The 25351-nt window shown below is 37.3% G+C and overlaps 1 protein-coding gene across 3 annotated transcripts in view; it reads left to right on the plus strand.

Moving 5' to 3' along the window:
• The window catches only part of LOC115422059 (dedicator of cytokinesis protein 3-like), a 61609-nt gene that overhangs the window by 30607 nt on the left and 5651 nt on the right, over window positions 1–25351 (plus strand). Inside the window, exons 15-49 of one of the 3 annotated variants that reach the window (XM_030138105.1) lie at window positions 1260–1384; window positions 1514–1676; window positions 1818–1924; window positions 4981–5152; window positions 5247–5344; window positions 5528–5611; window positions 5720–5820; window positions 5909–5990; window positions 6449–6619; window positions 8292–8484; window positions 8621–8748; window positions 8924–9070; window positions 9203–9301; window positions 9769–9863; window positions 10062–10137; window positions 10251–10351; window positions 10433–10491; window positions 10591–10739; window positions 11292–11377; window positions 11484–11510; window positions 11622–11717; window positions 11799–11859; window positions 12402–12495; window positions 14184–14332; window positions 16556–16642; window positions 16901–17005; window positions 19705–19846; window positions 20070–20236; window positions 21169–21255; window positions 23085–23264; window positions 23357–23440; window positions 23529–23645; window positions 24463–24605; window positions 24903–25038; window positions 25159–25240. In XM_030138105.1, coding sequence (XP_029993965.1) covers window positions 1260–1384; window positions 1514–1676; window positions 1818–1924; window positions 4981–5152; window positions 5247–5344; window positions 5528–5611; window positions 5720–5820; window positions 5909–5990; window positions 6449–6619; window positions 8292–8484; window positions 8621–8748; window positions 8924–9070; window positions 9203–9301; window positions 9769–9863; window positions 10062–10137; window positions 10251–10351; window positions 10433–10491; window positions 10591–10739; window positions 11292–11377; window positions 11484–11510; window positions 11622–11717; window positions 11799–11859; window positions 12402–12495; window positions 14184–14332; window positions 16556–16642; window positions 16901–17005; window positions 19705–19846; window positions 20070–20236; window positions 21169–21255; window positions 23085–23264; window positions 23357–23440; window positions 23529–23645; window positions 24463–24605; window positions 24903–25038; window positions 25159–25240 — 3993 coding nt within the window. The remainder of the gene's footprint in view (window positions 1–1259; window positions 1385–1513; window positions 1677–1817; window positions 1925–4980; window positions 5153–5246; window positions 5345–5527; window positions 5612–5719; window positions 5821–5908; window positions 5991–6448; window positions 6620–8291; window positions 8485–8620; window positions 8749–8923; window positions 9071–9202; window positions 9302–9768; window positions 9864–10061; window positions 10138–10250; window positions 10352–10432; window positions 10492–10590; window positions 10740–11291; window positions 11378–11483; window positions 11511–11621; window positions 11718–11798; window positions 11860–12401; window positions 12496–14183; window positions 14333–16555; window positions 16643–16900; window positions 17006–19704; window positions 19847–20069; window positions 20237–21168; window positions 21256–23084; window positions 23265–23356; window positions 23441–23528; window positions 23646–24462; window positions 24606–24902; window positions 25039–25158; window positions 25241–25351) is intronic. The other 2 variants (XM_030138106.1, XM_030138107.1) reach the window with 2 other exon arrangements.

Here is a 25351-nt window from a genome sequence, read left to right on the forward strand (position 1 = left end):
TCCCATTAATTATCATGAGAAATATCAAATCAATATTTCTTTTATGTTTAATGGCTGATTTTTCTTCCTAAGTGACAGCTGAAGAAACTAGATGTCTGATGGCAGTTTTAAATTACTGTTTGTGGTCAGAACATCACAGATATTTCACAAATATATAAGCATAGCATTTAGAGCAATTATAATGATACAAAAATTGCATTGAGTCAAATTAGGTAATATCAGTCATAGGTATCAATGTAAGTAAAATTAACCCTAAAAATGAAACAAAAACATTTATTGCAATCTAAAATTATGATATTTGTCCTTATAATGTTGTAGCCCAGTCCAATGTTAGCAATGAAACACCTGAATTCAATGTGTTAACTTACAATGCTTTTGTCCATATAGTGTTTTTCAGTTTTTTACTTTTGCTCTGAGTTTTGTGGAGTGTATTAGCACATTTATTGCTTTTTCTGTATATCTAGTATGGAAGTTATTGGAGCTATATGTTATGTGCAGAAATAGTATGTGTTAATTCTCCTCTGTGCTATATGTCATGTAATGTTAATGAAGAATCTGACAATTAATAGATCCTCACCTCACCTCTCCTCTCCTCTCCTCTCCTCTCCTCTCCTCTCCTCTCCTCTCCTCTCCTCTCCTCTCCTCTCCTCTCCTCTCCTCTCCTCTCCTCTCCTCTCCTCTCCTCTCCTCTCCTCTCCTCTCCTCTCCTCTCCTCTCCTCTCCTCTCCTCTCCTCTCCTCCTTCTTTTCCACTTAGCCTGAAATACCTCCCAATATCACTTCTCGCGACTCATCTGTCCCCAAGGAAATGACTTAGATATAAATAACTATAATCTGATTTTATAAATAACTGCAATATCTTCTTCCACTGCTGCCACTGATATTTATTTCATTAAACACTGACCTCACAGAAGGTGCAGAGGCAGTTATGAGCTACAGTGTATTACAACTCAAGGGTCATATTTAATTGAGAAGAACAATGATGTGCGGTGCACATCTTAACAGCCCTGTGCCGTGTCCACGTAGCATCTTAATTTACGTTGATCACTCTCACCTCATCTGCAGTACAGAAGCTGACAGAAGGGTCTCCATACATGCACACACATTATAGCTTACAACAACAGCACTATGAATGTAGGAGACATATATATCTGAACTATAGTGATGTCTTTGACTTGTGTTGTGTTGAGAACATGTTGTAGGTCGATGTGTCCTAGTTTGTCAAGCTTAACTAGAGTTTGTCTTGTCTAATTGTCTCAGGCGACACACGTAATGACCTGTATCTGACCCTGGAGCGGGGTGAGTTTGAGAGGGGTGGCAAGAGCGTCCAGAAGAACATTGAAGTCACACTTTACGTCCTCTATGCCGACGGGGACACACTCAAAGTATGACAAATATTTGGATGAGTCATCATGTACCATATCTTCAGTCCATGAGTCATGATGATGCACACTTCACCCTACTGTAGATCTCATCTCACTTAAGACAATGTGTTGTGTTTGTTTTCTCCTCAGGACTGCATTAGTTTGGGCAGTGGGGAGCCCAACACCAGTGAATATCGCTCTTTTGTTCTGTACCACAACAACAGCCCTCGCTGGAGTGAGATGGTCAAGCTTCCTATCCCCATAGATCGTTTCAGAGGATCCCACCTACGCTTTGAGTTCAGACACTGCTCCAGTGAGTCAGAAATGCTGCCCAATGGTAGTACATGAGTATATTAGGACAGATTGGATCACACTCTGAGTTATACAAGAAGTGTCTTTGTGTGGTGTGTAGATGCATGGTGCATAATATTGTGATACTGTGTTTTTATTTCAGCTAAAGACAAAGGGGAGAAAAAGCTATTTGGCTTTGCCTTCACTCCTTTAATGAGAGAAGATGGGACCACATTGTCAGATGAGAGTCATGAGCTGTATGTGTACAAGGTATGAACAAGTCCAACATGCACTGACACTTCCATAAACCTATTATTGTGCACTTGTAGCACCTTACACCCAGCTCCCCCCACCAGCCGTTCCGTCTGTGTTGCCATGGTAATGTTACATGGTACTTGTAGGAATATACACATGGTAACCAGAAGAATGTCAGCTAAAGGTTCAACCATAACAATTGTCAGAACAGAACACAATTCAAACAACAAGCACTTAGATGGGTATACTATTGATGTAAAAACTTAAGAGAAATTGAAGAAAACAAGGGTGGTCTAATAATTTTTTCTGCGACTGGATATCTAAAACAAGGTAACAGTCCTAGACCAGCATATGTCATGAATAATTTCATAAAACAAAAGACCAATGTGTCAAACTGTGTGTGGCAATGTGGCAAACATGAAGCAAATCCAGCAGTACAAGTATTATTTCTCTACTGCTAAAACTCTTGGAGAAAACCAAACAAATGCAAAAATAAAGGCATATTTTTGTCTAAGAATGTGTTTATGGAAAAACTTTTTGAATTTTGCAAAAAAAGAAAAAAAAAAACCCCGTCTTTTCACTCACTTAAGTTACGTAAGTGCCAGGGGAAACACCTTAGATTAAATTCTGTTGTAGTGAACATGTAACTCATGTAACTGAACAAGTGTTTGTAGCACACTTCCAGATATTGCAATAAAGTGTGAAAACATGCCTTGGTAGTGTGTGGACTGAGGGGTGACCTGTTCCTCCGTTGCAGCCGTTTTATTGATGGAAAACAGCATCATAGTGCATCGTGCTCTTCTCATCTGTTTATTACATATATTTGTAATGTAACCTACAGTGCCACCTTCACATTACATCTGCATACATCTTTATTAACACCAAAATGGAGATAAACATAATTTGTGTTTTCTTTTTGCAACTTTTCCAACAGTTGCTTCAAATTCGTTAGACATTTTTTTGAAACAAAGATACTAATAGGTGTAAAGTTCCCCATAGCAAATAAAAATAAATGAATAAATACATAAAAAACTGATGCATTATGCCATTATTTCCAAGACTTTTAACTGATAATGTCATCATGTGAACAAAAATGAACAAGGTAAAAAGCACACTTAAATATCTTCTACTTTTCAACTGAAATTATAGCAATACAGTAGCCTTACTGAGTTGTGATGTGTTTGTGTTAGTGTGTTAGGCGTCCCATGCTGGCTCTTTGTGTGATTTTATTGCATTATCTCCGCTGCAGACTTGTGTTTGTGATGTGTTCTGACTCTGACATGTAATAAAATCCACTTTCCTGTTTTGAGAGCTCTCATTCACCTAAATGTAGTCGTGGTGTTGCAGTTAGCTGGACTCAATGACTGATGCAGCAGCACCATCGGATTTATTCACATACTCAAAAATAGTAACATGATGTTTAGACATAAATATATACACATAAGTATAGCAATATGTATACGGCTGAAACATCTTTAACTGTATTATTTAAGGGTATATCATGCTCTATTTAAACATTATGTAAAAATTCCAGTATGTTGATGATACATATCCAGTTTTGTTGTTAACTTGTAACTCCTACAATGTTAGAAATCAGAGAAATGCATAGAAAATATACAGTAGAGAGCTAATTTATTGGTATATTTTATTACTGATGTACACTAATTTTGCATACATAATGTTAAAAGCAAATTAACCTTTAAGTAAGTCAATGTTTTATTAATATTTATTCATTCATCGGGATGACATGGCATAATGTCAGTACTGATATTGAAACTACATACTGTGATGCGCTAATTCAAGCTGTAAAAAAGATTTTTGCATGAGTCATGTCATAGATTTTGATCAGTGGTGATGAAAACAGCAACTCCCATGATCCCATGCAACTTTACAATCACACTACAGGCTCTTCTCAATTCCCCACTTTTCACGTCCTCGACTTTCAACTCCTTGATATTCAATTCTGATGTGAAAATTGATTTTGGTGTGCAGTTTTGAAGGATTTCTCAATCTCTAAAATGCGCACGGAGGACTGGGGATTAAGGACCACAATCTGTATGCCCTTGGTTGTAGCTTTGCAGAAGTCTTTTCTGTGATCGGGATGTGATGTGTGAAAGAGGCATGACACTGGCCTGCATTATGTATACAAACATATACAGGAGCAGGACTGTCTAAATGAAGTCTTTCTGCAATGTGAAGTTTTATTAATTCTTTAAAATGGTTAATTGTTCGATCAAACTTTTGTGCGTTTATATATATATATATATATATATATATATATATATATATATATATATATATATATATATATATAACGTGGTAACACACTATACAACATTGTGAAAGACAATCATAGTTTACATCTGCCAGATTATAAAAATAAAGGGGTACACAGTAACAAAATAACAAATCTCTGTAATACAAGTCACACTTAACCGACATTTATTGTAAAAGTATGTCTCACTTTGTTAAATCCCTGTTGCTGCGGCTACTCGGGCTGCTTCTAATGACCCACAAAGCAACTCCAGATCAGAATAAGAAACACTTACAGCAGAACAAATATTATCAAACAACCCAAGTAAGTTCTTAAATCCAAGAGAAGAAAAGGTACAATGAAAGTACATGAATACAAGTAATAACCATCCACAAGTATCGACCTAATTGACACATAGATACTTTTATATGAGAGAAATTGGAGGATTTGAGGTATAAGATGTACATGAAAGAGACACAAAAAACAAAATAGATAGAAATAGATAGAAATAGATCCAAACACAAAGTAACTAGTAACTAAATATGTATTATTAATTGGTGTGTGTGTGTGTGTGTGTGTGTGTGTGTGGGGGGGGGGGGGGGGGTTGCAAACATCTACATTTAGCTAGAAGAAGAGAATATATATATTAAAAAAAAAAGATAAATCAATAGATAAAAATAGCCCCTAACATTTTCAAAACTAATGTAAGTTTGTGCTCTAATAGTGCAGATACCCTCTATGTCTCTAGGTGTAATCCAACTCTACAGACTTCAAACGTTACTGGATCTCCTCTGACCATCCTGCATTTATGTTTTAGTGTGATGAGAACGCCACCTTCAGTAACCAGGGCCTGTACCTCAGCCTTCCCTGCTGTAAAGAAGACTTCAACAGCTGCCCTAACCTGCCGGCCAACCTGCCTTTCCAGAGGAGCCCCAAGGAAACGTTCTGGGTCTCTACGATACTCTGCTCAACCAAACTCACACAAAATGGTAAAACAAACACAAAATGAGCACTCTTCTTTACAGTTACTTTGTTTTCCCGGTTTGATTTGATCCAGTTTTATTGGTGCTGGTCTGTTTTCAGTGGACCTTCTGGCTCTTCTAAACTGGAAAGCCCATCCAGACAGGGTGCTAGACATCCTCGGACGACTGCGTCAGATCAGTGGAGAGGAGATTGTCAAGGTCAGATTTTTTATTAACTGAATGCAAGGAATATTCAGCCTTTTTTGGCAGTATTACGCGGCTTTAATACTTAGCTGTCACATCATCTTTTTTTCTGAGATGTTGGCGAAGGGGCTACCCTTTGTTTCTATTTTTATAACTAGCGAGGCCTTTAATGTGATGTGTTGTTCTTTTTTAACTCAGTTCTTGAGAGATGTCCTGGATACGCTCTTCTGTCTTTTGGATGACAACACTGATAAATATGGACCTCTGGTTTTCCAGTCATTGGTAGGGAAACAAAATGAGAACATTATGCTAATAAACTAAGAGGCTAAATTGTGATTGTAAGAGGACTTTGCTGAGCATGTTTATTTATACATGTGTGTCTGGGTTCAGGTGTTCATCATAAACCTGCTCAGGGACAGTCGTTTCTACCACTTCAGACCTGTCATAGACTCCTACATCCAAAACCATTTTGCTGGAGCTTTGGCGTACAAGTAAAGCACTGTTAAATTCATTAAGTTTAAAATTTTAAGTTTCCGTTCATGGTATTGTGTGTAATGGTCTCGACTGATGTGTCTACAGAGAGCTGATTCGATGCTTGAAGTGGTACATGGATCGTTCGGCTGAGGTGGTCAGACAGGACCACATCCAGGAGGCCATGAGGGTAAAGTATCATACACACACTTCCTTCTGGTTGTGTTTTAGAGTGGCTCATTTTGGAAGGATTAATTGGCAAGGCATGAGGAAATGGTCAAACAGAAGGCTGATAAGGAGTAATGTGAAGCCATATGGGGCTTTGGGGAATGAGTGCACTCCTGAGAGAAAAGCTAATAAAAGGAAGAAAGGAAGGAGATATTGACATGTGCAGAGTGCAGTATGTCAACATGGGCTTTGAATTTTCTTTGCAGTGAGATTATATGAAGGGATTCTGTTACAGGACCCAAAAATTGGAAACATGTCTTTCACATATTGATTTTCTCTCTGTGCAGTGAATGTTCTTTATTAGGGGATAGACAGTACGGTATGACTTGTACTTTGGCTGACTGTGTGTTTCTGTCTACATCCTGCCAACACCCCCCCCCCACACACACACACACCCTCCTCCTCCACCTCCTCCTCCAGGCTCTGGAGTACCTGTTCAAGTTTATCGTCCAGTCTCGCATCTTGTACTCGAGAGCCACCTGCGGGATGGAGGAGGAGCAGTTCAGAGCGAGCATTCAAGAGCTTTTCCAGTCGATCCGCTTCGTCCTGAGTTTGGACAGTCGCAGCTCAGAGAACCTGGTGTTCACGCAGGTCAGATCATTCACACCTCATGACAAACGTCTTCTACTTACACCATCCACTCTTCAGTCTTATTTTGGTCTCTTTTTTGTATTTTTCACCCTCTTTGTTTGTACTCATGCTTTGTGGGTTAATTTTTCTTTTTCTTGTTTAATCTTGTCATACGTTTGATTTTTCTTTCTTTGCATTGTATGATTAATCCTTCAACTCTCATCTTTGGCTCGCTCTTGGACAGTTTAGGGGTGTGATCAGCTGCATGGATCTCTGTGTTAATACTCCAGTTCTTTCATCTACCTCAGTAAGTCACAGTGCCTCCGAGTGTTGTGGCACAATGCAGAAGTGACTGTACGTCCATCAGTCTGCTCATACAGGATGATACTTCCTCATTTTGGTGATTTGAATTTGCCTCATATACTGCTTATTATAGACTACATCATAACATTAATCACAATCGTTCTCTTGCCACTGAAGGTAGCCTGATATACAGTCATGGAAAAAATTATTGGACCATCAAAAGTCATCAGAAACAATGGTTATGCAATCAAGTACTAACTCCTGTGTGTATCATGTGACTAAAACAGACAGAAAAGAAAACATGGAATGCCTAAAAGTACTGTTTTTGGCAGTACAGTGCCATAGATACTGATGTAAGAACTGAAGTGATTTTGGTTATTTTCAAGAAAATCATGGAAAATGGATAGATATCAGCTCTTAAATTAAACTCTTATGAGCTATTTTTGTTGTTATCATTATATTTGTCTAAACAAATGTACCTTTAGTTGTACCAGGCATTAAAACGAACAAGAAATTGAATAAGAGAAGGGTTTTAATTGTAATTTTTTCCACAACTGTAATTATGATGGTTCAGAGAAAGAAGATGCCAAAGGTCAATCAAACATCTAATTTCACCCACACCCCTCTGCGGAAAAGCTGAAACACTGAAAATCCAAAATGCATGTCTGAATTTAACCGATCTTTGGCTTTATTAGATGTTGGATACAGTTTTTTTTAGATTTTCCTTAGTTTTTTTTTTAATAATATAGCACATCATGGGTTGAGAATCAAGGTAATAGAAAGAAAGTAAATAGCATGTATTTCTCCATATATGTGTAAATACCCATGTATAAATATATGTACAAACACATACACTTATATGTACAATTTTGCCCATAAATTTGGAATAATTTTGCTGTTAGACACATTCCTCTTATTATTCCTCTTCATACACATCACTAATCACACACACATGCACGCTTATAAACAAATAAGTTGGATACAAGTTTAACTGAACATCAGACTTAAAGTAATGAATCAACAAATGTAGAAATGAGCATCAAAGTAAAAACACTTTTGTCATTATTATCTTTTGTCTGATGATATTGATTGACCACTATCAAAGCCAAATTCTTCTGGCATTGATAATTTGTAAAACATCAGCATCCAAACTGATTAATCAGCCGATCTCCAGTTCCAACAAAAAATATATTTGTTCTGCTTTTCAAAGAATAATAATAATGGTAGAGAAAATTTTGGTGGATGGGGCGGTTGATTCTGTCTCTTCTCAGGGTTACATCTTTGGTATAAATGATATTTTTGTAATGCTTTGTTAAGTGAAGCTTCCTCATAAAACAAATTGCTGAACGCTCACTACAAAATCCTCTCTGTCCTTTGTTTTCCCCCTCAGGCAGCGCTATTGAACAGTTTCCCTGATATCTTTGATGAGCTGCTGCAGATGTTCACTGTTCAGGAGGTGGCTGAATATGTCAGAGGCACCCTAGGGAGCATGCCCAGTACGGTGGACATCGGCCAATCTATGGATGTTGTTAAACTCCAGTCCATTGCTCGTACGGTGGAGAGCCGCCTCTTCTTCTTCCCTGGTGAGATGAAGTTTTGCTTGCGTTTTCTTTGTCTCCAAATACCAAACAACATAATCTCATATAATGCTGTAGTATCGTGTAAGTCCAATTTGCATAAAGCGCTTTGCAGGTTCATCCTCCTGTCTTTCTCTCTCAGAGTCTCGTAGTATTCTGCTGCCTGTGGTTCTGCATCATATCCATCTGCATCTACGCCAGCAGAGGGAGCTACTCATCTGTTCTGGGATACTGAGCAGCATCTTTTCTATAATCAAGACCAGCTCCATGGTACAGTTCAATTTATAATACATACATTTGACATCTCCCCCCCAAAAAAAAACATTTAATCACAGCTCAACGCATATGTAATATCTTCTTCTGCCTGGATCGTAGCATTTCACGAAGCACAAACAGTGTGTCATTAGCTGAGTCTGTCTGTCGGTTTTCCTCTGTTTATTCTCAGGAGTCTTCAGTTCAGGAAGAGGTGGAGATGATGGTGGAGAGCCTTCTGGATGTGCTGCTGCAGACTCTGCTGTCTATCATGAGCAAGTCTCACTCTGTAGAGACATCCAGAGGACAACGCTGTCCCCAGTGCACAGCAGAGATAACTGTAAGCTTCCACCACGGGGTGCATGCTGTAGCCAACATGCCTCTTTGATGTGCATGTATTTAGCTGATATTTTCACTTGATTGACCTTCTTAAATATGTTTGTTCATGTCCTGTCATTTTCTTCCTCTGCAGGGCGAGTATGTTTCCTGTCTTCTCTCCCTGCTTCGACAGATGACGGAGATTCATTTTCACCATCTACTCAACAACTTCCATAGCAAGGAGGAGCTGAAGGTGGGAAACTCAGAGTCACAGGATTACCACACTTTGCTGTGTTCTCCTTACTACAGTCGTGAAAAAAATTATTGGACCATCAAAAGTCATCAAAAACAATGGTTATGCAATCAACTACTAACTCCTGTGTGTATCATGTGACTAAAACAGACAGAAAAGAAAACACGGAATGCCTAAAAGCACTGTTTTAGCAGTACAATGCCATAGCTATTGATGTAAGAACTGAAGTGATTTTGGTTATTATCTAGAAAACCATGGAAAATGGCTAGATATCAGCTCTGAAATTAAACTCCTATGAGCTATTTTTGTTGTTATCATTATATTTGTCCAAACAAATGTACTTTTGGTTGTACCAGGCATTAAAATGAACAAGAAATTCAAGAAAACAAGGGCTGGTCTAATAATTTTTTCCACGACTGTATGTACCTATACTACATGTAATTTTTGGTTAATATATTCCTCTCCAGGAGTTCTTGTTGAAGATCTTCTGTGTGTTTCGAAATCTGATGAAACTGACTATCTTCCCCCGAGACTGGAGTGTCATGAGGCTTCTAACTAGTCAGTAAGTCTGCTTTTGCATTTCTGTCAAGCATCTTTTTGTCCCAGAGACAGTAAGGGAGTACAGCCAACCATTAGATCAGACTCTCTTCAGATAATCCTGCTCTGAAGGTGACGCTTGTGGTGCAAATTTTTTCATCTATTTTTGGCAGCCACCTTGTTTTGCAAGCTGACAGTGTGATGTTTTCTGTGCTTTCTGCAGTATCATCGTAGTGACAACACAGTTCCTGTCTCCGGCACTGCATAAGAACTTCTCAGAGGCAGATTTTGATTTTAAGGTTGGTGTCTAGTTGGGGGCTAGAATTAGGAAACCCACAGCAACACAAAGTAATCCATGATTTTGAAACTAATGTTGCATAAAAACTGTGCTTCTATCCTTTGCCCTTGTCAGGTGTGGAACTCCTTTTTCAGCCTCACTGTGCTGTACATCAACCAGCCCAGTCTGCAGCTGGAGGCGCTTAGCCCGGCGAAGAGAAAGAAAGTCCTTGACAAGTAAGAAAATCAGATGTTCATTATATGCATCGACACACTGGGTTCTTATCTAACTTTCTGCATTGCTCCTCTTTTTTCCAGATCTGGAGATATGAGAGTTATAATGGCGTATGAGCTTTTCAGCATGTGGCAGAAATTAGGTGGGATCATCATCCTTGATACAAACACAGCATCAGTTTCTAGTCTGTTAATGAAATCCTTTAAAACAATGACATTCTGTGAATTCATTGTGAATCCAGGTGACAACAAACCTCACTTCATTCCTGGAATGATGGGCCCCTTCCTGGGAGTCACCCTGGTACCTCAGACTGAAGTCCGAAATATTATGATTCCAATTTTCCATGACATGATGGACTGGGAGCAGAGAAAAAATGGCAACTTTAAGCAGGTTAGTATGATAAAGAAAAATAGACTTAGTGTAGGTCAAAATCTACAAGAAAAAAATGATGACTGACCTGCTCAGTGTGACTCATTGTTTTTCTTGTACAGTCACGGAAAAATGATTAGACCACCCTCGCTTTCTTCAATTTCTTCTTCATTTTAATGCCTGGTAGAACTAAAGGTACATTTGTTTGAACAAATATAATGATAACAACAAAAATAGCTCATAAGAGTTGAATTTGAGAGCTGATATCTATCCATTTTCCACGGTTTTCTTGATAATAACCAAAATCACTTAAGTTCTTACATCAATATATATGGCATTGTACTGCCAAAAACAGTGCTTTTAGGCATTCCATGTTTTCTTTTCTGTCTGTTTCAGTCACATGATAGACACAGGAGTTAGTACTTGATTGCATAACCATTGTTTCTGATGACTTTTGATGGTCTAATCATTTTTTCCGCTACTGTAGGTCACTGTGGCATTTGTATTTTAGCAGATGTATATTTAGCCTGTGGTAACATAACATACCGGCATGTGTGTGCTGTGCCTGTGTAGGTGGAAGCTGAGCTGATGGATAAGTTGGACAGCATGGTGTCAGATGGGAAGGGGGATGATAATCACAGAGAGCTCTTCAGCCTCTTGTAAGCATCAATCCTGTGTTTACTGACTCTGTCAAAAGCCTTTAAGAATAAAACTGCTTTTACAGTATTTCCTTCTAACATTTTTTTTATTTTTTTGCTGTCACAGAACCCAGTTGTTTGGTCCTTATCCAAGGTGAGACATAATGCCTTTACAGCTGAGGCTATGACACATTTTGATTTGTATCAGTTTATTTCCTGCGCTTGTCACTTTTGCTAAGAATCTCCTTCTGTGTTTTCTGTGCAGTTTGTTGGAGAAGATAGAGCAGGAGACTTGGAGAGAGACGGGGATCTCCTTTGTCACATCGGTCACAAGACTTGTTGAGAGATTACTGGATTACAGGTGAACTGAAGCTAGATTACATGTGACTGATTTACACTGTTAAATTACTGGGTGATCACAGTGAATTTTGTCTATGTTTAGGGACTGCATGAAAGGAGATGAGATGGAGAACAAGAAAATCGGTGGATCTGTCAACCTTATGGTGAGAAATTCATGAATGTCTTGATTCATATCTTCGTTTTACATTAGTACCCCGCCCCCCAAAGGGGAGCCAAGGGGTATTGTTTTGGTTTGGTTTGTTTGTTTGTTTGTTTGTTTCTTTGCTTGTTTCTTTGTTTCTTTGTTTGTTAACACTCTAGCAGCAAAACTATTGATTGAATTCATACCAAATATGGTTTATAGATTGCCAGTGACCCAGAATAGATGTGGTTACATTTTGGGAAAAGTAAGTCAAAGAAAAATTTTTTAATGAATTTTTAAAATCTTTTTTCTTCTCCCATTTACTTATAATGGGTGAAATTTCAAATGTTCATAAAAACATCAATTTTGTTTCAATTTAATTCACACATATATAGAGGCAATTGATATGCTGACATCAGCACACGCATAGACATAATGACATCAGCTAGATCCATGCCAAAATAAGCTACAGTACTTGCAAGGGGTGGGATTTGTTGTCCCTGGGACCACTTGTTTGCATTTTAATTGTTCATTTTCTTTTTTTTTTTTTTTTTTCAAACCCAGAACTTCTACAAATCAGAGGTCAACAAGGAGGACATGTACATCCGTTACATCCATAAGCTGTGCGACCTGCACCTCCAAGCAGAAGACTTCACAGGTAACACACATTTTGCACAGTGCTTCACCAGAATAAAATACCAGCAAATTTGTATTCATTTTGTTAATGCCTCTTTAAGTCATGTAAACACGAACTTGGGGATCTGTCAGTTTAAGCAATCATGTAAATGGCTTAAATGCTGTTGTTTTACTCACATTATTGGCAGTTTGGTCTCTATTATGTGCATATAAATGTAGCCAGATATGAGTACGACTTTATTCATCACTTACATAAAACAAACAACAGGCAGCTGGCAAGATAATTAAAACACATTTGACTGTTTCTAGTGAGTTGGCTGTGATTGCACATGTGGTTATTGTATGAATCATTATGACCCAAAAAAAGAATACTTGACTATGGATAACATGGCTCTTTTAATTTCAGAAATGTGATTGTGAGTTTAAAAAAAGGGTAAGCATTTGTCTTGTGTTTTACACAATTTAGAAATTTAATATATGACATAAATCAAGAATCATGTTACTATATTTGTTACCTATAATGTTACATATTAGCTATAATGGCTTTGTGATATTTTGTTGTCAATTTGTTGAGGCCAAAATGACTGATTTTATTAAACTTGGTAGAAGAACAGAGAATAGATCATGGATGGAGTGAGGCAGCAAGTCTTTTCTAACGCTGCAAAAAAAAAAAAAAGAAAGAAAGAAAGAAAATTGCAACTTGGAATAGCAATAAACAAACAAAACAATATCAGCTACATTTCCCAACTTATATAAAGGATAAAAACATACATTATATGGACAAAAATATGTGGACAGATTGAATTCAGGTGTTTCACTGCCAATAAATGGAGCTAATAAAAAATGGCAAATGCTGTAACATAACTGCATTCATATTGTGATGCATATCATTACAATGCATACATTTTATTAGTTTTTAGGGTTAAGAATCTTTACAAAATGGTTTAGAGTTTGTTTTCACTTAATCTTATCTAAGACAGAGTCACAGAATACAAAATATGACCATACAAAAAAAACAAAAACAAAAAGACACTCACCTGGTTTCACCTGATCCACACAAGCTTCACTGCCTAAAGTGAAACCCAACAGCCCTTTCTTTATTATATATTTCTGTCTTCATTGTAGATTGTCACATTCACACATGATCATTTTTATTTGATTAAATTGCAGCCTACGATTGTGTAATTGTTCAAGTCGAGGTTACGTTTGATTGACTGGACACACTCTAGTGTTATATATAATTTCTGCATGTTTTCAGTTAATAGTTACATAATATTCCTTGTATTTCAGTATCAGAACATTATGTTACAGTTGTATAAGGGATGTGCTGTGTGCAAATGCTTCAGGTTTTCATATTGTACTACAATCATTCACACTCAACCAGATATTCAGTCGGTAGGTTGTACAGGGCCGGCTGCTCTGCGTTCAAAGGGCCTGAGGGCGGCTGATATAATTTCAACTGTGCAGGTGCACTTTCCACTGCTGGCCATCAATATACCAAACCACACTTGCCATGCTTTGGGCAACTGGAGCTTTTTACCACTCCCTGTGCTTTGTGTTATTTGCCATCTGTTTGCAAAAACTGGACTCAAAATGTCTGGGAGGAATGTGCAAACTGCTCGACATCTGCAGCTGTTCTACTAGCTGGCAGGTAACCACAGTAGTGCAGTTTGTTGTGGTGACCTCTGACTCGTTGCTTCTCTAAAACAGAGGCGGCGTTCACCCTGCTGTTGTACTGGGAGCTGCTGCAGTGGGAGGACCGGCCTCTGAGGGATTTCCTCCACTACCCCTGTCAGAGTGAGTGGCAACGCAAGGAGAACCTGAGTCGTAAAATCCTGCACTACTTCAACAAGGGCAAGGCAAGTGAATTTTTTATGGCTTCACCCCTTTACCCTTGTTTTGACTGACTTCAAGCCAGTATTTCAGGATGTTAAAGGCCTATCATTCCTGACCCGTACCAACTTTTGGCTGCACTCTGGCTGAAGCTCCTGCAGTAAAATATAAAAAAAGGAGGAAAGGCCAAGTTTATAGTGATTTTGTAATGGACAAAACACATCAAAAGTAAATCAGCATAGATAAATAAAAGTCACATTAAGTTTTACATCTTTTTAAGTGACTTCATTTTTATGTGAGTGGCTGTTCGGAATAATCTGCAATGCAGCTGTTCTGTTGTAAAGTATAATTTATCTTTTGCCCTCATTAACCCTGAGGGAACAGAAAAAAAGTTTTTATAGTTTCTTTCGAAATTTATGCTCCTCTTTTGTAGTATGATAAATCATTTTTTGGTCTTTATTCACTAGATTTATATCTGCAGAGCTGAGTTCAAAGCCAGGACTGTAGACTGTAGAGTTTTCTGCACTGAATAAACAGTAGATCATACTATCTAAACACAAACATGTAGCCTGTGCCCACTGTGATACTAAGTGAGGGTCAGATGTCTGTGCTCTAATGTGATTTTCCTCCCTGGATCACTCCTCCCTGGCTGGTTTTCATCCAAGAAATTAAATTAGTTGACTGGTCTCTGTGCTTTGGAGAGGACAGTGCCCTCTGGACTCAGGGAGCAGCTGAGAAGGAAACTAAAGTGGCTTCCTTCATTAACTTTTTGTCACTTCTTGTTTGATCACTACTCCTCTAAACATAGAGAATAAGCAGAACTTTTACGGTGTGTTGCACTGTATGTACAACACAGCAGAAAAAATCTAACAAATTACCCCATCTGTTTCCAGTGATTCCACATGTTTTGATGCTGTATTGAGCAGTTAGTGTGATTTAGCTGCGTTTATCCTGATCGTAGAAATATAAATACGGTTTCTATAGATCATAGCCTTCAAATGAAGCTGTCTTCATAACTTCTTTATCTCAGGCACAACATATTTATCCTCCGTATGGGTCGGATGATGCTTTATAATCATGCAGAAAGCTAATGTTTAAATTAGTGATAGATTGTTATCATTGATTACCCTACACCAATAGGATGTTCTACGAAATATTAGAATTAGAAGATGTTATTATTTTTTTAAGTTAATATTAGATTTGTAAACTAGAATAACTGATTTTGAGGGAAAACTATATAGCTTAATCACTCCCTCCTACATTTTTATGTTCGTTGATTACATGAGTGCGATATATTTATGTATTTATTATTTAATCTGATGTTACATGTTTTCTAATGAAGTGAAAGGTTTAAATGCTGGAATAGTGTGGACATAGTGTGTAAATAGAGCAAAAATTTCATGCTTTCAAACAAGTATGCATTACTGTGGACAAAGCCTTTTCTTTTTTTTTTTTTTTTAGAATTTAGGAATTTTACAGAATTTCAAAATTATTTAATTATTATTAATTTAATTCTAGGAGAGATGGCACACATACAAAAAAACATAACAGATAATCAATATCACATGAAACAAAGTCATTTAGATTTAGATATTATTAGTCCACAAGACATGTTTGCATCTCTATTTGTACATTTGTCCTCAACATAATTCATTTAAAAACCAGAAACGGTTAAGGATGTATTTTCTACATCTGTAACATATGGTTAGAAATAACAATAAATACAAAGTAAGTAATATCTTATTTATATTGCGCTTTTTAAAAAACCTTAGCACATTCAGAGAATTCACCAGTGGACATACACATATAGATGTACACTCACTGCATGTTGTTGGACTATTATATATACAGTATATTTAAAAAAATCTGTTTTTACAATTTTAATTTGAAGATGCAAAAAATAAACTCGATGAAAAAAAAAAAAAAAACTTTTTATGCCTAGTTTAGTTTAGTTTTAATATCAGACCTGCATTGTGTGTTTTCAGTGGAGGACCAGGGTTGAAATGGGCCGATTATCATCTGTTGGCTTGTTCATTTATTATATCTGCCTTTAAAAATCCACCATCTTACAACTTCTAGTTTAAGCCCTTATTATTTTTATTTCTTCAACTTGGTGCCAGTCCTTTTGTAAAGTTTTAAATTTCCCTATGTAATTTCCACTGTGGTTACTTATTTCTTTAATACAAGATAAATTAGCCTCAGAATGTATTTTTATTATCTCCTGATTCCATGTCTTGATCCCTCTGCAGTGTTGGGAATATGGAATCTCTCTGTGCCGTGAGCTGGCTTTCCAATATGAGACTTTATACGATTATCAGAGCCTCAGCTGGATACGGGTGAGTAAGCTCTTATGTGCATCCAGTTTCTCAATATCCAACAATGCTCATAAGACTTGGAAGGAGTATTTTTTTTTTTAGCTTACTGCCTGATTACAATCGTCTGTTGTGCAGTGTGAAGTGGGTATAACATCAGACACAATGCCATAATTACCTGTACACACCCGTAAATGCAACAGTAAATGCAGCAGATTCACTAATGTGTGTGATTAAATTATTATTCATCATGACTCATGCTTGTTTATCATTCTCTGACAGAAAATGGAAGCAGCGTACTATGACAACATCATTGAACAGCAGAGGATTGAACCCGAGTTCTTCCGAATGGGCTTCTATGGCAGGAAGTTTCCTTTCTTCCTCAGGGTAAAACTTGTCTTGACACACTTATGATTCTGCTGATCCAGTGTTTCTTCCTGCTGTAGCGGGAGACAGTGTCAGCAACAGTAGCTTATACAAGACAGATTGGCTGGATAGGAATAAAGAATCAGGGAATCTACCCAGGACATAATGTCGAGAGCTTTCATAGGACGCTCTGCAGCTGTTAATTACAAGTATGTTAGGTGGAGGAGGTGTCGACGAACCTTCAGTCCTGCCTGGTTTAAGACATTTCATGAAGGGTTGGGTTGGAGTTTGACTCTGGCATTTTTATTTTTACTGCAAATACAGGCACAGAAAAAATTATTGGACCATCCAAAGTCATCAAAAACAGTGGTTATACAGTCAAGTACTAACTCCTGTGTGTATCATGTGACTAAAACAGACAGAAAAAAAACATGGAATGCTTAAAAGCACTGTTTTTGGCAGTACAATGCCATAGCTATTGATGTAAGAACTGAAATTATTTTGGTTATTATCAAGAAAACATGGAAAATGGCTAGATATCAGCTCTGAAATGAAACTCTTGAGCTATTTTTGTTGTTATCATTATATTTGTCCAAACAAATGTACCATTAGTTGTTCAAGGCATTAAAATGAACAAGAAACTGAGGAAAACAAGTGTGGTCTAATAATTTTTTCCATGACTGTATATGTTATTTCCAATATCACTTTTTAGTCTCCTGGATTTCTAATAATAAGTGCCAGAATCAGCCCTGAAAAAACATATTAGTTGAGCATCTTCTTTCACTTTGTGGCAGTTGGGATGTGTGCAATGTATGTGAATCTTAGAACTTTTTAACAAAACTTTATTTATAAATATTATCATTTACAGAACCTTACATGTATTACATACATTATCCTTACTCATAAAAGTACTGGGACACATTGAATTCAGGTGTTTTATTGATAACAGGTGATAAATTGTAATTGTAATATAATTTTATATTGAGAAAAGGTCAAAATATCTTTTCAATACACATTTTATTTTATTACATTTCATTGTTTCATTACATTGTTGTTTATCCTTAGAGTTTGTTTTACCTAATGATATTCAACATTTCTACTCATTGTTATTGTTTTAAAAGTTCTACCTCTATTTTTCTAACATATTTATCAGGTTCAAATCATAAATAATCATTTTCAACCACAGTGACCCATGTGCTTTCTTCAGCTCTCACTCACAAACAAAAATCAGTCTTTACGCTTAAAAGGAATATTGATTTAACATTTATTTTATTGTGATGATTATTGACGACTACTGACATGAACATTTTTTTTTATGCAAATCACACAAATCAACAAGAACAGGAAGTCCTTAAAGCTGTAGGTGTGATGTGTCCTAATATTTTAGTCCATACAGTGCTCAATACTGTGTGAAAAGAAACTAAATAAACATAAAATAAAAACCTTCTTCCACTAAATGGTATTGAATTTCCAACAGTGTTTTCCACATCAGTTCCATCTGCACAACTATCTACATTTGAAGCCATTTGACGATAATATCGAATATTTTGAAAATGGCAGAAGAACATGTGTTAGATCATTTTTCACTCAGTTATTTTTTTTTTTTTACAAACAGATGATGCAGTAATGACCTACTGTTGTTTGATATTTGCACCCAGCTGGCAATACATTATTAATAGTGTGAACGGTTCTATTTAATCCTAAACTGTGATATTTTAACTCTAACTCTAAACCTAGCCAAGTAGTTTTGGTACTTGAATAAAAAAAACTGCACCTGAATCCTGAAAAACACAGTTTATGCTTTGTACAGGAATCAAACCATGGTCTTGTGTGTGAGAGTTCATTCACATATAAAGGAAGATGTTTTCATTTAATGTAACTTCACACATGATTCTGTACTAATACTTGGGTGCAGATAGCAGAATATCTGCTGCAGTGTAAATAACAGATGTACAAATAGACCTTCTGTGTTTAATAAATGCTGCTGTTTAGTATTCTTTTCATCACTGTCGGCATTCATCTTAAATGATAAAATGTCTCAGAGTCATTTATCACCATTAATCCATTAAGACCCAGAGATAGTTCTGTGTCAGTTCCCAAATTATTTTTTCTCTCTAATTGACCTTTCTTAAGTGACTTATCACCATTTATCATAATTTTATCCTCTGCATTTTGCATTTTTTCAATGAAAATCAGGTATTTTCCTATATTTAATTTACTGATCATGTTCTTTAATCATCATGCTGAGACTGCATTTGAGGGTTATTATAACAAAAAGAGAGAAAACTGAAGAAAAAGTGACTTTAGCAGTGAAATATATCCTTAACTGAACATAATCCAAGTATATCCATTCACTGTCAGTGATCCAACTCCATGGATTTTACTGGTGAATCAATGTTGTAGAAGATGATGTTATGTCCATGGAAACTACAGAGCCTCTGAACGTCCAAATGGGTCATATCTGATGACCATGAAAAGATGACTAACTGCATTTTACACCAATTATTCACATGTAATGATAGGATTAGTCGATCATCAAGTATTAAACAGTTTAGATCAATTTAGTTTAGTTTTGGTCGCTGGTGTATATTTGGGTCTTTATGGGTTAAACTACTGTCATAGATTCTCATCATAATCATTTGCTCCAGATCTAAGCTGTCATAGTTGTCCATCACTGTCAGTTTTCTGAGGCTTCTGCTGTTTTCTTCTTCTCTCTTTAGAACAAGGAGTTTGTCTGTCGTGGTTATGACTATGAACGACTCGAAGACTTCCAGCAAAGGATGCTGGGAGAATTTCCACAAGCCATTGCCATGCAGCACCCTAACCAACCTGACGACACCATCCTTCAAAGCGACGCTCAGTGTATCCTATGCAGCTGTTGTCATAGTTTAAGCCTGTCATATTTTTTTTTATATATATATGACAGGAAGATAGTTAAAGATCAAAAACACTGAACACAATGTTTGTTTGATTTCTAGTCACACAGCCTCTGTAAGAATTCTCTTTGAATCTCCCTCTTGCTCTTCCTCCTCTGTAAATATGCATGTCTGGCTGTCTGTTATTTCCTTGACACGTGGCTTTCTAGACTTGCAGATCTATGCGGTGACTCCAGTGTCAGACATTTCTGATGTGCCTCAGCTGGAGCGTGTGCCTGAGAGGATCAAGAGCTTCTACCGCATAAATAATGTCAGTCGCTTCCACTATGACAGGCCTTTCCACAAGGGGCCCAAAGACCGCGAGAATGAGTTCAGGGTATGTTGAGCCAGCAGTGCCCCTGCTTGTCCATCGCACACCCACGGTCTATTATTATTTTTCCTCTCAGAAATATCAAGCCTTCTATAAACCCTGAAATGAGACAGTCCTGTGGAAAATGCAGTCAAATTCATGCAGTGATTTTTTTTTTTAGATAAAACAGCTCCTTCACGTGATGTAAGCAGATGTAACTCCCTCTGGTGGCCACAGTGAAGAGCCTGCAGCTCTTGCACAGCAATGTCTTTTAATGAATAGCTGTTTTGAGACATTTCCCTTTCCCACAGTGGATTCTTTGTAGGCAATAAGATTCTCCATCCTGCATACAGAACTAAACATTTTGTAATTGTAGATATCTTTACGAATAGGATTCACTTGTGTAACAGCCTTTGTTACAGTAGCTTACAGCAGAACTGCAGGTGTATTAGTCATAAACACTGCAACATGATGTAATGTGGAGAAGTTTTAAAAAAAAACATGGGGATGACATAAGCCAGAGACAGGAAATACAACAGCATAAAAACTGTTGAATAGATAAAGAAATGAGGTATTTACTGAACACTACAAAATGTTTCTGAAATTTACCAGGAAAAGTGTGCATCAGTCAGAGCTTTGGTTGTTATTTTGCTCCCTGTTTTTTTTTTTTTGGTTTTTTTTTTTGGATTCAGTACAACTTAAGTAACAAGAAAAACACTATAGCATGCAAGAGCCTCAGACACCCTGGCCAGTTTTCTCTGACCCAGTAACCTAAATGTTATGCCTGACCACACCAAGGCTTTTCACTTTTGCTCATTTTATTGAACTGACCCACATGCTTCAGCACACTTCTCTATCTTGGTTATTCATCCATTATTCACATACTCAGTAATTAAGATGACATGATGGCATCTGATGTGGCTAAAATGTGACCGCGCAGCCTTTTATTCTTTTTTCAGAGTCTTTGGATTGAGAGAACAACACTGATTCTCTCCCGTCCTCTCCCTGGTATCTCCCGCTGGGCGGAAGTGGAAAGAAGAGAAGTCGTAAGAAGCTTAAACATTTATTTATTCATTCATTTATTCAGTCATTTTAAAGGTGGTGTGTAGGATTTGGAACGATCTTTTATCAGAAAAGGAATACTTTTCTTAATTATGTTTTGATTAGTGTGTTATCACCATAAAAGAAGATTTTATTTTATTTTATTTATTTTATTTTATTTGACTGGGACAATACATTTAACCACTGTTACATTTAAAAATATGTAAATGATGAAATTTGTAGCTCATTTGCAGACCATGTCCGTGGTTAGGCTTTGAAGAAACAACACCATAACAAATGAAATATATTATGAGAAAACAACATTAAAATCAACTGACAAGATACATACATGTTGAAAAAGGTCTAGACACAATCAAACAACACTGCAAGTTAAGAAAAATAAAATTAAGTAAAACAACATGACCTTAATGACAGATTAGATCAATACTGGATGTGATTCAATATTCACAGAGGTGTTGTTATTTGAGCCACAGTTTAGCCTTTTACAAACTTTTACATTAGTTGAAGTTTTTAATTCTGTTGGTGAAGTATTTCAGATTTGAGGACCTTTAACCCTTTATAGGGCACTCATACAAATACTAATGAAACAAGATTTCATTACTTTTGCAATTTTTTTTCCAATTTTTTATTGTTATGTAGAAAATCAAGGTTAATGAAGTTAACATATTTGCTTCCTTACCCATTAGTGACAAAAACATCCACGATGTATGTATAAAAATACAAGAAAAGCACATGTAAGGTGAAAGGAACATGTATTTTAGAACAACAGAACATCACTTTTAGAACATTAGACCAACATAAGTGCTGATCCAGACACCTGTCCACATCCACATTATCCCTTAGAACAGGGGTGCCCAACTCCGGTCCTCGAGGGCTACTATCCTGCATGTTTTAGATGTATCCCTCTTCCAACCCACCTGATTCAAATGATAGGCCTATCATCAGGCTCTGCAGAAGCCTGATAATGACCGTCAGGTGTGCTGGGAGAGGGATACATCTAAAACATGCAGGATAGTAGCCCTCGAGGACCAGGGTTGGGCACCCCTGCCTTAGAACATCATTCCTTACATTAGTACCATTACTTCATGGTACCTAACAAAGCAGGTACACTCACTGTTCATGCAGAGGTGGACCTTACAGACCCTGTAGACCACATTGGACCTGAGATTGTTTCCTCACTGTCCTCACACTTACTGTCAGTGTCTTGTAATATGTGTGGAAATTACCAAAAAATAGTCACTTGCTCAATAAATGGTTATCTTAGAAAGACAACCAGATGTTGTTTTGCATTTTGCTGGTTTGCAGTTTTCACTAGTGGAAAGAAAATTTTACCAAACATTTCTGGCACATGTGTCCATTCACACATTCACTAATTTTATAAATGAGAAGTTCATAAAAATCTCAAACCTTAACAGATTATACTTTTCCTCAATAAGATACATATCATTATAGAATGATGCCATTTTATTGGCTTTTGGGCCAATGTTTTGAGTTTTTTTTTCTTTTCAGTTTATATCTATAGGGGGTAGTTGTCCTCTTCCATGGAGTCTCCCATGTTCCTACAGTAGCCAAGGATAGACGAACCAATCCCTGTCCAATCACAGTTGTTTTTTTTTTCTTTTTCCTGCTTGCAAGAAGAATGTTACAGTTGTCAGTATGTAACCTGACCACTAGATATCACCAAATTCTACACAGTGCTTTACATTTACAGTCTACTGAGTGTGAATAACAGAAAGCTGGTGCAGTCTCAGTGTACTTATGTATTCACTCTCCTCTGATCCTGACCTAGAGGCTTACTTGTGTTGATTTCTAGGTGGAGGTCAGCCCTCTGGAGAATGCCATTTACGTTGTGGAGAATAAGACCCAGGAGCTGCGGACTCTGATCAGTCAATACCAACACAGGCAGCATCATGGCAACATCAACCCACTCAGCATGTGCCTCAACGGAGTAATAGACGCTGCTGTGAACGGAGGCATCGCCAGATACCAGGAGGTACCGTAGTACAGAGACAGGAGTGTGCATTCATGAATAAAACTGATGTGAGGACAGGCCTTCACCTCTTGACTCATCTTCTTCTGCAACAGGCGTTCTTTGATAAGGAATACATCAGCAGTCATCCAGAGGACACGGAGAGGGTCACGCAGCTGAAGGATCTGATGCAGGAACAGGTCAGCGCTAGCTTTGAGGATATTCATACAGTATATGGAGGTGCTCAATGGCAGATTTGTTCAAATATGCTCCTCTGTTTCTTAACAGGTGCACATTCTTGGAGTTGGACTGGCTGTTCATGAGAAGCTGGTGCATCCAGAAATGCGTCCACTGCACAAAAAACTAGTAGACCAGTTCCACATGATGAGGACAGGTTTACACCATGTGAGTAGTCCTGTGTGCATGTCCACTTGTCGTTTTAGCATTGTGACATTACCACTGAAGTGCATGCATGTGTTAATGTTATGTTTGTTTATTTTGATATGTGTAATCCTGCTGAAATGGACAGAGTTTATTTTGAAGATAAGATGAGATGAGATGAGATGAGATGAGATGAGATAAGATAAGATAAGATAAGATAAGATAAGATAAGATAAGATAAGATAAGATAAGACTATTTATCCCTTCATGGGAAAATTTCACAGTTAACAGCAGCAACACACAACAAGCAAGTGCAGAGAAAAAAGACGGGTAGAAAAAACCCCCACAAATGAGTGAAAAATTAAAATATAAGGAGAAAAATAAGAAATTTGGTATCTATATAAATATTTGTATAAAAAAAGAATAAAAGAAAAGAGATATTATTTACATATTTACATTCTCATGGCTGCAGATGTACATGGTGTGATATGGGGTTGGGGGGGTTACTGGGAACTGTTATAAATTTTGATATGTATAACATTTTTGCGTTTGTGTAGGCTTGGTCAGAATTTATTTTCATATGTGTATGATTTTATTAAGCTACTGTGGGGAGCTGGCATGGGACTTTATGGTCAGTAGAAAAAGATGGGGTAAGGGGGCGGGAGTATATAAATTGAACTTCATCACGCTCCTTTATGAAAAGGTTTTTCTTTTTTCTCCTTGTTTTGGGTTTTAAATGTTGACATTCAAAATAAAAATAAACAAACAAACAAATATGTTCATCATGCGACTGTACACAAGTGCTTGATTACTTGTTGGGCAGTATGAATATTCAGAGCAGTCTATGGTCGGGTCTCAGCAGGGTGTGCCGGGTGTGGACAGATTTGGACCTGCAGGCTGTCCAGGAGTCAACTCTCCCAGAGGAATCCTGTCCTCACACAGCCACATGAGTCCTGAGAGTGTACGCCTTATGCACAGACACAGGTCAGTCACACATATGTACAAAAACAGACATTGCACATATGATACTGGAAGATTGTCTATGTTCTAAATGTGAAACATAAGGTTACTTGGACATGTTGCGAGTTTCTCAAAAGTCTACAGATGTAAATAAAAACAAATCCTGCCAGAATTATTGATATGTTAATGCCAATAACACAACATTGTTTGGAACTAGTATGTGAATTTAAGGTCCATAAGAACTTAGGAGTGTAGTTGTACAATCTTGAACATACTGAGACATATTTTTTCCATTAAGCACAGCTTTGCTTTGTCCTGCAGCCCTCTGAACCTACAGGGTTCAATCCGTCACTCGTCCTCCTCCCTTTCCTCTCATACGTCCAGTGAGGCAGGAAATCTTGTCATAATGACTGATGGCCTGATGGGGGAGCATCCAGAGGAGGCCATACACATGCAGGTAAGTCTCCAACTACAAGTGCAATGTAATGTTATCTCAAATACTTTCCACATCCTTAACTGCAAAGTGCAAATCAATACTTTTGTTCATTTATAATAAATAATATGTATGTCTGTGTAGCCGAGTCCATCCTCCTCCAGTCTGAGTTCCATTCGTTCCAACTCTTCCCAGATTATCAATTCTGCTCCTTCCAGTGCCAGAGGTAAGTAACTCAGCCATACAGAGTGACACTGCTTAATAGAAGCTTTATAAATCATGTGTAAAGGCGGCAAGCACTCAAGGGCGTAAGACTAACACAGATAACGAGGTTTGT

This window comes from Sphaeramia orbicularis, chromosome 7 (assembly GCF_902148855.1).
Source record: "Sphaeramia orbicularis chromosome 7, fSphaOr1.1, whole genome shotgun sequence".
Lineage (NCBI taxonomy): Eukaryota > Metazoa > Chordata > Actinopteri > Kurtiformes > Apogonidae > Sphaeramia > Sphaeramia orbicularis.